At 46.1% G+C, this 16,861-nt stretch overlaps 1 protein-coding gene across 1 annotated transcript in view; it reads left to right on the top strand.

The window, feature by feature from the left end:
• The window catches only part of LOC126483852 (uncharacterized), a 225,298-nt gene that overhangs the window by 105,834 nt on the left and 102,603 nt on the right, over window positions 1–16,861 (top strand). The window contains exon 2 of the mRNA XM_050107071.1: window positions 3,059–3,368. Within this exon, the coding sequence (XP_049963028.1) occupies window positions 3,284–3,368 (85 nt within the window). The 5' untranslated portion in view covers window positions 3,059–3,283. The remainder of the gene's footprint in view (window positions 1–3,058; window positions 3,369–16,861) is intronic.

Raw genomic sequence — 16,861 nt, 5'->3', positions numbered from 1 at the left:
AGGCAAAAAAGAATACAAACGTCTCAAAAATTAGATCGACAGGAAGTGCAAAATGGCTAAGCAGGCACGGCTAGAGGACAAATGTAAGGACGCAGAGGCTTATCTCACTAGGGGTAAGATAGATACCGCCTACAGGAAAGTTAAAGAGACCTTTGGAGAAAAGAGAACCACTTGTATGAATATTAAGAGCTCAGATGGAAACCTAGTTCTAAGCAAAGAAGGGAAAGCAGACAGTTGGAGTACATAGAGGGTCTATACAAGGGCGAGGTACTTGAGGGCAATATTATGGAAATGGGGAAATGGAAGAGGATGTAGATGAAGATGAAATGGGAGATATGATACTGCATGAAGCTTTTGACAGAGCACTGAAAGACCTAAGTCGAAACAAGGCCCCTGGAGTAGAACTACTGACAGCCTTAGGAGAGGCAGCCCTGACGAAACTCTACCATCTGGTGAGCAAAATGTATGAGACAGGCGAAATACCTTCAGACTTCAAGAAGAATATAATAATACCAATCCCAAAGAAAGCAGGTGTTCACAGATGTGAAAATTACCGAACTATCAGTTTAATAAGTCACAGCTGCATAATACTAACGCGAATTCTTTACAGACGAATGGAAAAACTGGTAGAAGCCGACCTCGGGGAAGATCAGTTTGGATTCCGTAGAAATATTGGAACACGTGTAGCATTACTGACCCTACGACTTATCTTAGACTGTAGATTAAGGAAAGGCAAATCTACGTTTCTAGCATTTGTTGACTTAGAGAAAGCTTTTGACAATGTTGGCTGGAATACTCTCTTTCAAATTCTGAAGGTGGCAGGGATAAAATACAGGGAGCGAAAGGGTGTTTACAATTTGTACAGAAACCAGATGGCAGTTATAAGAGTCGAGGGGCATGAAAGGAAAGCAGTGGTTGGGAAGGGAGTGAGACAGGGCTGTAGCCTCTCCCCGATGTTATTCAATTTGTATATTGAGCAAGCAATAAAGGAAACAAAAGAAAAATTCGGAGTAGGTATTAAAATCCATGGAGAACAAATAAAAATCTTAAGGTTCGCCGATGACATTGTAATTCTGTCAGAGACAGCAAAGGACTTGGAAGAGCAGTTGAACGGAATGGATAGTGTCTTGAAAGGAGGATATAAGACGAACATCAACAAAAGCAAAACGAGGATAATGGAAAGTAGTCGAGTTAACTCGGGTGATGCTGAGGGAATTATATTAGGAAATGAGACACTTAATAACTGAGGATGGTCGAAGCAGAGAGGATTATAAAATGTAGACTGGCAATGGCAAGGAAAGCGTTTCTGAAGAAGAAAAATTTGTTAACATCCAGTATAGATTTAAATGTCAGGAAGTCGTTTCTTAAAGTATTTGTATGGAGTGTAGCCATGTATGGAAGTGGAACGTGGACGATAAATAGTTTAGACAAGAAGAGAATAGAAGCTTTTGAAATGTGGTGCTACAGAAGAATGCTGAAGATTGAATGGGTAGATCACATGGCTAATGAGGAGGTACTGAATAGAATTGGGGAGAAGTGGAGTTTGTGCCACAAGTTGACTAGAAGAAGGTATCGGTTGGTAGGACATGTTCTGAGGCATCAATGAGTCACCAATTTAGTATTGGAGGGCAGCGTGGAGGGTAAAAATCGTAGAGGGAGACCAAGAGATGAATACACTAAGTAGATTCAGAGGGATTTAGGCTGCAGTAGGTACTGGGAGATGAAGCAACTTGCACAGGATAGAGTAGCATGGAATGCTGCATCAAACCAGTCTCAGGACTAAAGACCACAACACCACCATTTCGGGCATTCATAATCGCTTCAGCTATATTTAGTCCTGTATTTTGAATCACTACCGGTTTCATGGAACTAAAAAGCACATCTTCAGGTGAACATGTGACTGAAAAAGTGGCATTTAATGCCACGAAACCGGTAGTGGTCCAATAATAAAGGACTAAATACAGGTGAAGCGGTTATTAATACCATAGCTGTGGTTGGCCTACCTACTAGGTTGTCTGCACTTGTTAACAGACACTATCTTTTTGAATTTAATGTAAAAGAACGACATTTTTTCCGGTCCCCCTAAAATTAGCTTGTTGCATGGTGTAAGCTAAAATCATATCGCCGGCCGGTGTGGCCCAGCGGTTCTAGGCGCTCCAGTCGAGAACCGCGCAACCACTACGGTCGCAGGTATTGTGTCTCACTATTCAGAGGCACAAAACGCGTGGGTGTTTTCAGCTCCTTACTAAATGGAAATAAGTAGGAGGCCGCGTTTATAGGAGCTGAAGGAATCCAGGTTGCAATAATATGCGGTACGGCACACTGTTAGAAGGATTATTATTCAAGAAACACATAGTACAAAGAAATTACTTATCTTCAGTAGTTTGCAGGACTGCAGCTGCGGCTATGAACTAATACACCATATCCTCAGGGACTAAGCCTGATGGGCCCTCCTCAGAGAGTCAATGCAAACAGAACTGGCTGAGGGCCGATTATGAAATGTTGAAATCTAGCTAAGAAGTGAACGAGGCACACTCCAGTTCCGTCCAGCTGCAGAGCCCGCTAGAGTGCACTGTGCTCGGCAGACGATGGGCTGCCAAACTTGTGTTGGCGCGGCGTTGTAGTATTATCTGTGGCAATGATACTACAACGGGTTCGAATCCTGCCTCCGACATGGATGTGTGTGATGTCCATAGGTTCGTTAGGTTTAAGTAGTTCTAAGTTCTAGGGGACTGATGATCTCAGATGTTAAGTCCCATAATGCTCAGAGCCATTTGAAACATTTTTTAAAAGCCTATCAGTTCAATTAAAAAGAAAATCTGCCATTACTTTGTCATAAAAGAAAGTTCGACTGACGACGGAATAGACGTCTTCTCGTGAAAACCGCAATAGATATGCCTGATAACGACTTTGAAAGCATTATTCATTATCCAACTGAAAGTTGAAAGTGCCTTGGAATGGATATTTAGCACGCCCTATCTGCTTCGTTTAACTGTATAGTATACAGAATCTGCTGTTGCTTAGCACAATGCCCATGAGTTGTACGACTTTATTGCAGGGTACAGCGCCGAGGAGAAGTTGTCACCGCAAAGTGGGCGCGCGCCGGCGGTCGGTGACTGCTGGTGGCAGACGGCCGGTGGCCGGCAGCTTCTGCTGCGCCCGCGGCAGGAAGTGGAGCAGCGGCGAGCACATGGACTGGCGGCGGCGGCGGTGGCGGCGCTAGCGGGCGCTGACGTCACAGCGTCGCGCCGCGGCGGCCGGCGGCGGCTGGCGCACTAGCGCGATGGGCCGGCGCGGACTCTGCCGGCTGCCGCTGCCGCTGCTGCTGCTGCTGCCGCCGTTGCTGCTGGGCCGCGCCGCCTCGGCAGGTGAGCACTCGCCGGACTCTGCACCGGCCGGGAGGCGACAATCTGCCACCGATCCGACCAACGTCGTCTGTTCACGCGACACGCGCTGCTGTACGTCGGTGCGGCGTGCTCCGCGTCACGTTTGTTTTTTGTGTTTATCTGTGTCAGCTGGTTTCCTCGAAAGCGACTTTACGCTCGGAGTGCCTCTTTCTTCGATTGGTTTTCTCCTCAGGGAGTACGAAGTGACCCCGAGCTCCAGAGACAATGTTTCGGAGGTTGTTCGTCGATATTTTCTGATCATTTTAGCACAAGGCACCTGTCGTCTCCGGCGGTTCGTTACAGAGTTTCGCATTTCGTTTGATTTCTTACGCCCATTTACATTTGTATCTACGCTTTGATTCCGTGACGATGTTACAAAATTTCAGTATGATTCAGAAGACTAAATGTATCAATCTGAGGTAAGGGACCCTTGTCTGGAAACATTCTAGTCGAGAGTTCATAAGCGCAAATAGTTCTGATACTTCTAACAGTGAACTACCTACGATTGTAAGGTAGGAAACTTTCAAAGGTGGTAGCGTGGACAAAAAAAAAGAAAAAAAAAGTCTAGTAAACATGGGCTCTCAAGAGCTACTAACACTCGTTCCTCTACGATACTGTAAAACACATTTATAACGAACAAATGCTCGTAGGTCTTAAGGTGTCCATTTCAGAGTCGATATTTACTAAACTTTTTTTTCCCTGTCTTATTCCGTATCACCACGTCTGACAGCTGCCTACGTTGCAGCCGCAGCAAAAACAGTACTGCTACATGTATTCCACCGTTACAGGTATCATAACGATTTCCGCTTATAACTGATTGGGTCGTCTCCCGAAGGGGTATCTTAAATTAATACATCTACCCTTCGCCATCAATTCTGAAAGTTTGTAGCATCGTCACGGAAACACCCTCTACATTTCACTGAAATTATCAGCACAAGAGTGTAAATGTCTAAGATACGTGTCATGTGTTTGTTAGGAAATAATTTTGTTCCATTCGCTGAGTTCTGCTACTGGCCGTCAAGCTTGCATTCTGCACTGCTTTGTTCCGTCCCAGGTTTGTTTTACGACAGCGTTCGACGTTATCAGTGATGCACAGCAGTATGGAATAGTGTGCTAATAAAGTGTTGGCGGATATACACCTCGTGTATGGGATCACGAAATGCAGGGAAAGACCGGCGCAGCAACGCTATGGTGTGCTGTGCCCGCAGTGACCTCACCAAAATCACAGCACAGAATCTGGATCCTTTCGTGTTGTATGCTCCTTGTGATTTTGTATTACAGGTATTTTCATTGTAGTGAAGATACTCTGGCGGAAACTACGGTAATTCGGTTAACAAACCGAATAAATCGTAAGTACGTTATCACTTTGCAACGAGATACTGAACGTCGTGGATCCCAAATTCGAAAACACTAAGCAAAAAGATTCCTGAAAAAATTTCCAATATTTTGTAGATAGTTGGTGTTTGTCCTGAATAAACAGTTACTGTGCTATTACTCCCACCTTTCCCTAAGAGATTTTCAGTGAAATTTAGAGTAACTGCTATTCCGCACCTGGTTTATGTGATTACAGCATTTGTTGCTCCATATCCGAACTGCTGCTTCCTCGCCATCAGTAACTTGTGCAGTAAGCAACGATGACAGGCTGTCACTGATCTTTCCTTGTCTGTGAAGTCATATATTTGCTTACAATGATTGTATTAAGTAGTTTTACAATCAGTTTAGACAAAAACAAGAAAATTCGATATGAGAACCAGAAGATATACGACGTTTTTCGAACATACAAATTGTGTTAGCGGGATATCAGCCTACTACTCGTATTTGCATCTCCTACCTGAATTACGTTTTACCTGGTAACTATGAGCTATGACTTCTTCGCTTGGTTAACAGACGACAACCAAGTAACAAAGGAAGAATAGTTTGCAGTATAATGTTTTTCTTGTTTAACTAAGCTTCTGTCATTAATAAGACATTTTTCAGTTCTGTTTAGCACCCACTTAGAAAGTAGTTAAATGCTAAATGTAAAGCTTCCAGTACGTATATGTAGTGGAACATCATTTTTCATTTCAGTTTTTACTAATAGTAATGCTTTCCCAGTATCCAGCATGCTACTGCCCATGGCATTCTACATATGACGGTATTTCTCTTCTCCATTTACAGTTAGGCTGCATGGAACTCTATGATCACAGCTTGCCATTTCCAGATATGGCAAAGAATATACAGTTGTCATTCAAGATAATTACCCTGTAGCTGTTAATTTTTTTGAGATTCCTGTAATATTCAAGAGTCATAAGTTTTGCCAACGCGTACCATCGACAGATTGGCTAAATAGCGTCTTCTCCAAATAGTGTAATACACAAGAAAGGAAACGATCAGTCTGGTATCTTTACGGAGCGGACGCCTGCGGAGAGGCCCGTGACATTTATTGCTCTGAATCAACGTTAGATCGAGATGGAAACGATCCCGAAAGCATTGCCCCTCACTCACCCAGCATCTCAGAATTATGAGCTCGCAAACAGAATCCTAATACTTCCACCTGTACGTGCTATTGATCTTGCAACAATCACGTCAGCAGTGTACAGAGTGTTTAACTAAATATCTCGAAAACGACGCATTTTACGAAAAAAATATTCTAGGTGAAAAATTAATATTAGTAAATGAGACATGTGTCTGTGCTACAACTGGCCACCTGTTTTCAATGCATATTCGGATTCTCGCCAAAAAATTCGTAGTTTACTCAAACCATTGTTTTCCGTTCGTGGTAGATGGCACTGTAATCAACAAGTATCAAGCGTGTCTGTTTTTGCAATTAAGAACCGACGCATTTCATTCTACAGTTCATTTAGAATGTAAATGTAAAAACTTTGTGCTCTAATGCTCGATAATCATGTTCAAACGTTACTTGACTGTTGCAGATTTGATTGTAACCTTATGGTTAGCATTTTCATTTTCTGATTAGAAACTACGTTTAGCGTGATCCAGGAACAACGATGTGGATGTAATAGTTTTCTGCTCTCATCTGGATGCTTGGTATCAGCGAATCACTTTGCCTCTCACCATCACGGTACTTGATTTCGGCGAGTATTCATGGTAGGTGTGCCTGTCGCTATCACGTCGTGGACATTTTACCTTACTACAATGGTTGTGGTTTGTACTCCCCCGGTAGCTGCGTAGCGGCCAGCGCAAGAGTTACAGCGGTTGAATGGAAATACACACCGAAATCAGACAATCTGAAGCCGGATTTCGATGACAGCCACCGAAATAGAGCATTCCGATGATTTGGGAACTCACCATAATCAACCCTGTAGGAAACAGAAGACTACGTTACCATACAAGTAGCGTATATATATGCCACAAATTTCAATGTGTAGTCATATTGGCTGTGTTGTACAGTCACATTTTCAACAGTCTGTAACGCTTGAACATCAGCACCACCCAACAGAACACAAAGCTTTACATTTACATCGTAAATTAAACATAGAATCAAATTAATCGGTTCTTATTTGCAAAAACAGGATCACCTATTATTTGTCGATCACAGCAGCATCTGACACGAATGGGAAACAATGGTTTGAGTTCTCTGTAAGTACCTTTTTGGCGTAGAATCCGGATACTGAATAAAAATTGAGAGTTATCACATTTGAAAATACGAAGTTGGCCCACCCTCTAAGAACTATGGGACTTAACATCTGAGGTCATCAGTCCCCTAGACTTAGAACCACTTAAACCTAACCAACCCGAGGACATCACAGACATCCATGTCCGAGGCAGGATTCGAACCTGCGACCGTAGCAGCAGCGCGGTTCCGGACTGAAGCGCCAAGAACCGCTCGCCCACAGCGGCTGGCCACGCAGGAGGAGTGGAAGGAAGAGGTCAACTGTAAAACAGACAGATGTCCCTTTTACTAACATTAAGTTTTCACCTAGAATATTTTTTTCGTACGTTTTCGAGACATCTAGTTGTCTCAAAACAAACACCTTGTACGAGAGGTGGGGCCTGAACGCGAACGGTAACGTATCAGAGATTTGGTGTTGCACAACGTGTGATCTTCTCCCTTCCATGGATAAAAAACATGCCGGCAGTGTTGTCGGAGGAAACCTGTTTCTTGAATTGTGAAAGCAGCTCGTGTTCTTATGCGTAATGACTTCCGCTTGGCCCTGTGATAGCTTCTTAATTATGCCTATAATCATGACCCGGTCCAGCAAGCCGTGAACGCCAACGACACTGTTTTGTTCTACAAACATCACGTTGCTTTGCTATACTCTTGCAGTGGACGACGTCTGTTTCATGCTTTTGGTTGTCTCGTTAAAAAAAATATCTTTTCAGAGTTACAAATAGAAGTTAGCATTAAGAAAGTTCAGCTCTTGAGACAAAACTTCTGTCACGTACTGCTGGACGACGGTGAATGAGCTGATTATTTTGCTTACTTTCTTGTTATGATAAGTACATCAATAGATCTGCGTCTTTGAGCAGTTATGAAGAGATGAACGTGTTATTTGTATGGTCTATCTCCTATTGTGTTTTTGTCAGACGTACTAATGGAAAAGTTGCACTAGATGCTACATCTGATAACTACTGTTTGATTTACGGTTGCCACGAACAGACACAAGATGTTTTTCAGTGGTATTTTTTGTAATTCTAAGACCGAAAACTCGAACTATTAGGAGTTACGTATGAGGTGAGAGTGCGTTTTGAAGACAGTAAGAGCTGCTAGAGACTTAGCTTTTATTCTATCCCATCACACACTGTGTGATTTACTGACAGCGGATTATAAATGTGAAGAACGTTCTTTGCTGTCAGAAAGATTCCCACTTCTGAAAAATATGATTTCTAATAGGCGACTGTGAGGGTACGCGGGAGGTACTGTCACTCACGCGGTAAATACACTCCTGGAAATGGAAAAAAGAACACATTGACACCGGTATGTCAGACCCACCATACTTGCTCCGGACACTGCGAGAGGGCTGTACAAGCAATGATCACACGCACGGCACAGCGGACACACCAGGAACCGCGGTGTTGGCCGTCGAATGGCGCTAGCTGCGCAGCATTTGTGCACCGCCGCCGTCAGTGTCAGCCAGTTTGCCGTGGCATACGGAGCTCCATCGCAGTCTTTAACACTGGTAGCATGCCGCGACAGCATGGACGTGAACCGTATGTGCAGTTGACGGACTTTGAGCGAGGGCGTATAGTGGGCATGCGGGAGGCCAGGTGGACGTACCGCCGAATTGCTCAACACGTGGGGCGTCAGGTCTCCACAGTACATCGATGTTGTCGCCAGAGGTCGGCGGAAGGTGCACGTGCCCGTCGACCTGGGACCGGACCGCAGCGACGCACGGATGCACGCCAAGACCGTAGGATCCTACGCAGTGCCGTAGGGGACCGCACCGCCACTTCCCAGCAAATTAGGGACACTGTTGCTCCTGGGGTATCGGCGAGGACCATTCGCAACCGTCTCCATGAAGCTGGGCTACGGTCCCGCACACCGTTAGGCCGTCTTCCGCTCACGCCCCAACATCGTGCAGCCCGCCTCCAGTGGTGTCGCGATAGGCGTGAATGGAGCGACGAATGGAGACGTGTCGTCTTCAGCGATGAGAGTCGCTTCTGCCTTGGTGCCAATGATGGTCGTATGCGTGTTTGGCGCCGTGCAGATGAGCGCCACAATCAGGACTGCATACGACCGAGGCACACAGGGCCAACACCCGGCATCATGGTGTGGGGAACGATCTCCTACACTAGCCGTACACCACTGGTGATCGTCGAGGGGACACTGAATATTGCCCGGTACATCCAAACCGCCATCGAACCCATCGTTCTACCATTCCTAGATCGGCAAGGGAACTTGCTGTTCCAACAGGACAATGCACGTCCGCATGTATCCCGTGCCACCCAACGTGCTCTAGAAGGTGTAAGTCAACTACCCTGGCCAGCAAGATCTCCGGATCTGTCCCCCATTGAGCATGTTTGGGACTGGATGAAGCGTCGTCTCACGCGGTCTGCACGTCCAGCACGAACGCTGGTCCAACTGAGGCGCCAGGTGGAAATGGCATGGCAAGCCGTTCCACAGGACTACATCCAGCATCTCTACGATCGTCTCCATGGGAGAATAGCAGCCTGCATTGCTGCGAAAGGTGGATATACACTGTACTAGTGCCGACATTGTGCATGCTCTGTTGCCTGTGTCTATGTGCCTGTGGTTCTGTCAGTGTGATCATGTGATGTATCTGACCCCAGGAATGTGTCAATAAAGTTTTTCCCTTCCTGGGACAATGAATTCACGGTGTTCTTATTTCAATTTCCAGGAGTGTATTAATTTCGATGTCTACGTGCCTTACATGTTCAAACTGTGAAAATTATTCCTTCATTTTACAAAGCAACATGTTTTTGTTGTTACGTAATTTATCTCAGAATCCTCTTACGTGATTTCCCAGTTTAATTCGTTGTCGCTATATGGTTCCGTATCAGCGACCTTTGAATTTTTCGCAGGATGAAATATCAGAATCCCTGCATTCTTATTTGGACGAAAGTGTGTAAGTATGTTACTTGGCGCAAAGCAAAGATTCTGTTCTTTTTTTTTTTTTTTTTACACGTCAAACGCACTTAAAATAATTGAAACAAAAAAAAAAAAAAGACAGAGGGTGTGTGTGTGTGTGTGTGTGTGTGTGTGTGTGTGTGTGTGTGTGTGTGTGTGTGTGTGTGTGTGTGCTAGGTGTGTAACTGCCAGTGAACGGTCAATAGGAAATACACCCAAAATATGTAAGACGGGATAGTAAAATGAAGATCACTTTTGGAGTTGATAGGCAGAAGATGTGAAAAAACAACAAAAACTTCAAACGTTTTCTATAGTGGCATTGTTTTCGACAAGTCTCTTACAGAAAATTCCTGTCGAAAAGAAAACAGGGGTCTTTCTTTTTATTATTGTTTTCTGTCGTCGTAGCTTGGAGTTTTTTTAGTGTATCTTAGTGCCACAGTCGCGTAGGTTTGAATATACAAACACCATCACTGGTACTCGTATTTGCTTGCCTGCCAGCGCTCAGTGAATTGGCGTCTGTGACAGCATCATTGTTTTCTAGTGGAACCCATTTGTGCTTTTAACGTGTTTGATAGTGCAAATTCAATGCTCAAATATGAGGGTCATTCCATAAGTCAAGGTCTATCGTGCGAACGTGTGGCATCACCGTAATCGCAGTACCCACATTCGAAAGTCCGCGGCAAACATTACCGAAGTCAAGGGACAGATTGCGACCGCATGCGAGGTACCAGCGCCTGTAATGTTCAGTGTGAGGTTGGCCATGGTACGAGACGCACTCTCCTGCGCCCACCCTATCCACCGAACCGCAACCCATGCGGTTTCGACCTCATACCACAAACGAGGATACTATTGCATGGGAAGCGCTTTGCAGACAGGTTGAATGTCCTCATGGCAGTTCGGTGACAAGTTCTACATACTGACTGCAATGCCAATGGCTCTCAACGCCTTGCCCATCGTTGGCAACGCGGTCAGTATGCACTGGGTGACTATCCTGGAGCACAGTAGTTGTTTTTGTGTTTCATTTCATCCTTTACTGTCCTCTTGTACTGCAATTCTATTTTATGTTGGCATTCAGATACACACTGCCATACCGGTTCAGTGCCAATCGTGGAATTCTCACTGTGTCGCATTATCTCAGTATCGCAAAATATACCATAGTTGCCATGACTTATGGAATGACCTATTGTTTTCATTCGTATCTTAATGGTAGGATGGACAAAGAATGTGCCTGCTGAGTGCGGACGCAGGAGAAGCTGGTGGCAGTTTGGGAGCAGCTGAAAACGCTGTTGATTATGGTCAGCCGTCTGCAGACTGCTGCCTCGGGGTGCAGCGGCGGCGAGGAAACTAACGCGTCGCATGGGACATCTCAGTTGTCATTTGTGTTGCCCACGCACTCCGCTGCCGAGGCACCTTCCAATATATCCGACACGGGATAACCCCTCTCACCTCAGTGTGGGTTGCACGTTGCAACGCATTCGCTTCGCTCGAGGCGGAGGGCCGGCGGCTGTCAGTTCACCCTGTGAGTGGGAAAGTGATCGCTCCTTCAGCAGGATTCGAGCAAGCACAAGGAGGAAAGGGTTTGCCAGTTATCGGGAGACTCAATCTGATTTGCGTTATACACTCCCTCTGCGAAATAGCGTCCAGGGCTGGAAAGAAGTCCAAAGTGCGCCCGGTAACTCTGCCGGGGGAGGGCGCCACATCCGAAATTTGGAGAAGGACCACCCTGTGGCTAGCGAGGGTGCACGCTGCAGTCACCTGTAAATTGTGTCTCGTGTCGGCACCAATGACGACTGTCGCTTGAGCTCTGAGACCATCCTCAGTTCGTACAGACAGCTGGCAGCTAAAGACTGTTTCCCTTGCCAGAGTGTCCAAGCAGAGCTTAAAATTTGCTGTATCGTATCCACAATTTCTCGGGGTCCTTTGTTTTGGAGCAGAACAGATGGTCTCAACCAGAGGCTCCATCGATTCTTTGATGATGTTGGGTGCAGATTTTTGGACCTGATAGGACAGGGGTGCACTACACAGAGGATGCAGCTACTTGGGTACCGCAGTAGAATATTTGCACAGGTTATTCAGAGGTTTTTTACGCTCAGCCACAGTTTGAGGCCCTCTTACGAATGCACGTCAGTCGGTAGGTAGACAGTAAAATTAGATTTCAAAGAAAGTAAAACCATAAAAACACTTCGAATGTCAAAATTTTAACCGTAAAATGTCAAATTATTCGTAACGAAATCACTTAATTTACGGCTTTCCAAAATAGCTATCATGCGCAAATTGTGGTCGTACTGAGAGCTGCATAAAACCGGCAGTAGAAAACTCCGATGTACTTAACAAGGCATAGAATGTACACTCCTGGAAATGGAAAAAAGAACACATTGACACCGGTGTGTCAGACCCACCATACTTGCTCCGGACACTGCGAGAGGGCTGTACAAGCAATGATCACACGCACGGCACAGCGGACACACCAGGAACCGCGGTGTTGGCCGTCGAATGGCGCTAGCTGCGCAGCATTTGTGCACCGCCGCCGTCAGTGTCAGCCAGTTTGCCGTGGCATACGGAGCTCCATCGCAGTCTTTAACACTGGTAGCATGCCGCGACAGCGTGGACGTGAACCGTATGTGCAGTTGACGGACTTTGAGCGAGGGCGTATAGTGGGCATGTGGGAGGCCGGGTGGACGTACCGCCAAATTGCTCAACACGTGGGGCGTCAGGTCTCCACAGTACATCGATGTTGTCGCCAGTGGTCGGCGTAAGGTGCACGTGCCCGTCGACCTGGGACCGGACCGCAGCGACGCACGGATGCACGCCAAGACCGTAGGATCCTACGCAGTGCCGTAGGGGACCGCACCGCCACTTCCCAGCAAATTAGGGACACTGTTGCTCCTGGGGTATCGGCGAGGACCATTCGCAACCGTCTCCATGAAGCTGGGCTACGGTCCCGCACACCGTTAGGCCGTCTTCCGCTCACGCCCCAACATCGTGCAGCCCGTCTCCAGTGGTGTCGCGACAGGCGTGAATGGAGGGACGAATGGAGACGTGTCGTCTTCAGCGATGAGAGTCGCTTCTGCCTTGGTGCCAATGATGATCGTATGCGTGTTTGGCGCCGTGCAGGTGAGCGCCACAATCAGGACTGCATACGACCGAGGCACACAGGGCCAACACCCGGCATCATGGTGTGGGGAGCGATCTCCTACACTGGCCGTACACCACTGGTGATCGTCGAGGGGACACTGAATAGTGCACGGTACATCCAAACCGTCATCGAACCCATCGTTCTACCATTCCTAGATCGGCAAGGGAACTTGCTGTTCCAACAGGACAATGCACGTCCGCATGTATCCCGTGCCACCCAACGTGCTCTAGAAGGTGTAAGTCAACTACCCTGGCCAGCAAGATCTCCGGATCTGTCCCCCATTGAGCATGTTTGGGACTGGATGAAGCGTCGTCTCACGCGGTCTGCACGTCCAGCACGAACGCTGGTCCAACTGAGGCGCCAGGTGGAAATGGCATGGCAAGCCGTTCCACAGGACTACATCCAGCATCTCTACGATCGTCTCCATGGGAGAATAGCAGCCTGCATTGCTGCGAAAGGTGGATATACACTGTACTAGTGCCGACATTGTGCATGCTCTGTTGCCTGTGTCTATGTGCCTGTGGTTCTGTCAGTGTGATCATGTGATGTATCTGACCCCAGGAATGTGTCAATAAAGTTTTTCCCTTCCTGGGACAATGAATTCACGGTGTTCTTATTTCAATTTCCAGGAGTGTATATCGTGATGACAGGTCGGACGTCACAGGAGGGGGAGTCTTAATTGTAATCGACAAAAATATTATGTCTGCCGAGATGGAAATTGAGTTTGATTGACAAGTTATCTGGAAGCGAGTAGGCGCCTAGTTGATCTCAAGTTAATCATCGGATATTTCTACCCTCCGCCAGTTACCGCCGTAACAGTCGTAGACTCATTCAAAGAAAATCTACGCTCAGTAGCACAGAAGAACCGCACCCATTCAGTATTAGTTGGAGTCGACTTTAACCTCCCGTGTATAGACTGGGACGTCTATGAGTTCATTCACTGTGAGGTAGTCCTGAAGACTTTTCCGAAAGCTGTCTTGAGCAGAAAGTTCGACAACCCAAAATGGAAGTATTTTAGACCTGGTCTAATCTTAACGGAAGTGTCAGCGTAGAGACAGCAATGTGTCATAATAATGTCATCATGACGAGGACGGTTACTAAAGTTAACAAAGCCATCAAGAAGGCTATGAGAGTTTTGGTGCTGGAAAGAGGATATAAGCAGTTGTTACCACCCTACGTAGACAGTGAATGGACGTTGAGGAATTATGGAAGAAGTTTAAACTGATTGGAAATCGCGCTCTGGAGAAGTATGTGATTAGTAAGTGGATTAAGGACGGAAAAGACACATCTTGGTTTAATAACAAACTTCGAAAAATTCCGAGGAAACAGAGATTGTTTGGAGCATGTATGCAGATGTAGATGTACGGGTGAGGTGACTGCAAAGCCTTTCAAAGAGATTTTGTATTACTGCACTGGCATTGAAGAAGAGCCACCTTCAAACCTCTGACTGGCCGTTATGATTTGGGCTTCCCGTAATTCAGTAACTCAATGAAGACGACTGCCGGGTTGGTTCCTTTGGGGATAAGACAGCTGATTTCCTTCCCTATCCTTGAAGTAGTTTAGAGTGAAATAGAACTTTTATTCAGTGCTAGGTCTCCGTAGACATTCTGAAAGCACCTTTGAGTATCTGCGATGCTCTGGTTTTCCGACAAAAGAAACTCAGTGACAGCTCTCAGCCTGGAAAACACATCCATCACAGACCCTATTTTGAAGGCTAATGTACAGCGCTGCCACCTATCGCACTTCGTGAAACTGTAGGAGCTGAAGCGGGAATATTTCACGGCGCTCCACAACAAATTCCGCATTTTTTCAACAGTTATTGGCCAAGGAAAAAAGTAATACATTACTTATTGGACGTTCCTCGTACTTGACAGTTAGAGTTGAGAAATTAAATGTGTTTTAGAGCCTGGTAAGACCACAACAACCTGCTCCAGCTCTTGGTCGCAGGTGTACACTAGATAGTCGTAATAAAACAACACTTAACTGAATAGCGCGTAATAGTAGTTTAATGTAACAGTTGCTTCACTGAGGCTGTTAGTGCACGCTTGCGACTGTCTGCTACTAGTCTGGTACTACAGGTATGTGGTCCGTATAATTAATTGTCTATAGAAGATAGTTTTATTTGTAATTTAATTTCCTAGTAGTTTACTGTCTCCCTCTTTTAAAAAACAGAGTAGCTGATGATGACTTGGTAACCGCTAATAATACAATATGTGAAGCTAGAGGCTGAAACATGTAATTCAAAAGCTTTACAAGATGGTCTCTGTATTTTCCATAGGCAGTCTTTATAAGATTTTCATTGAATTTTCTCATGCTGAGAAATTAGAAGGAGCGACCTATTTCTCTCGATAAAACCTTTCAAAAGCCAATATCGTATAAATGTTTCTCTCTTTACAAACAACCTTTTGCGACAGACATTGCTGTCACCTCCAGCTCTTCAAAAATTTATGATACAAAATGTGTTTATTTTGAGTTAGAACTCATACCAAGCTTCACGCAGATAAAATGTCTACATCTACATGAGAACTTGACTTGAGGCCCAACTGAAAATGAACAGTTTCGTAAGAAATTTTTGCAGACCTGAAGATGACAGCCAAGTTTGTCGAAACCGTATGTTTGTAAACATATCTATGGATTGTTGTCTTCAGAATTTTTATAGTCCATAAAACTTGCTTTCACTGAAGTCTCCGAAGATTCCACGGTCACACAAATGAGTATCAGAATTGCAATACTGGCAAGTATACAAGCTGTCGAAACATGTCAAACTTCAGCTCCTCATGGTGGTAAGAAGGTGAATGGCGTCAGACAATTCCGTTGGCGAGAGCTGCCGCCCTTCGTTCCGACCATTTGTGTGCGAGTTGCCACTCCGTGCATTATGCGCACAGAACGCTAGCTAGCTGGCCACTTGCCGGACGGCGCGCGCCCCGCTTCTCTGTGGGACACGGACAGGACGTGGACATGGTCCGCGATGCCAAAAGCGGCCGATAAGGCGGCCGCCGTGACCTCAGCGGCTGAGTCAGGGGCGCCCGCCGGCCTGGCTTTCCATTCAGTCGCTCCACGCGCCGCGCCGCCTGCCGGATGGCGACGTAACTCTGTAGTACCGACCTCTGTGGCCGCAGCGAACAGCGATAGTGACGGAATATAATGTCTGTGCCACTGTTTTGAGAGGTTCCCCAGTATTCTGATTGGTGTGGCACGGCCCGTCAAGGCTAATCTCTTCCTCTCAGACTAGAGCTTCGTGCGGCGCCCTCAATTCAACTACTTTGCAAAACTTGTGGACGAGAGAGATAAAGCATGGTAAGATATTAACTGCTCAGTGGAAATAAATGAAAGTGCGGAACCATATTGCCTGAGGTCTCCCATTCGTCCACAGAAAGTTGGACGTCACACGACGTGAGGTCAGCGTGACTCCAGCGCAAAATGGGGCTAGACCTGCAATAGGAAGCAGCTGAGGGAACGGAAAAAGTGTATGCCATTCAGCGAGCAGTTACGTCGCAAATGTGGTAGTTTTCCTAATTACAACATAGCCTGGAGAAAACATTTGGATGACTTCGCACGGAGAGCCTTTCGGACCAGCCCAGTTTCGAGTCTGTGTCCAGAGTCTGATGAACGACCACTCTAGATTTGGCGACATATCGTTTTGGGTCGACGCGTTGAAAATCTCAGCGCCACGTCAGTCATTGAGATTTCTTTCAGGGGTCCAGCCCACCTCTGAATGGCTGATCAGGAATCGGCTCCATGTGACCAAGCCATTTGGAATACGTGCTACAGACTGTCTCAAAGTTCTGGACCTGTCAGACATCAAAGATA

The sequence above is a fragment of the Schistocerca serialis genome, chromosome 1 (genome assembly GCF_023864345.2).
Source record: "Schistocerca serialis cubense isolate TAMUIC-IGC-003099 chromosome 1, iqSchSeri2.2, whole genome shotgun sequence".
Taxonomy (NCBI): Eukaryota; Metazoa; Arthropoda; class Insecta; order Orthoptera; family Acrididae; genus Schistocerca; species Schistocerca serialis.
This window is presented reverse-complemented; position numbering and strand designations above follow the sequence as displayed.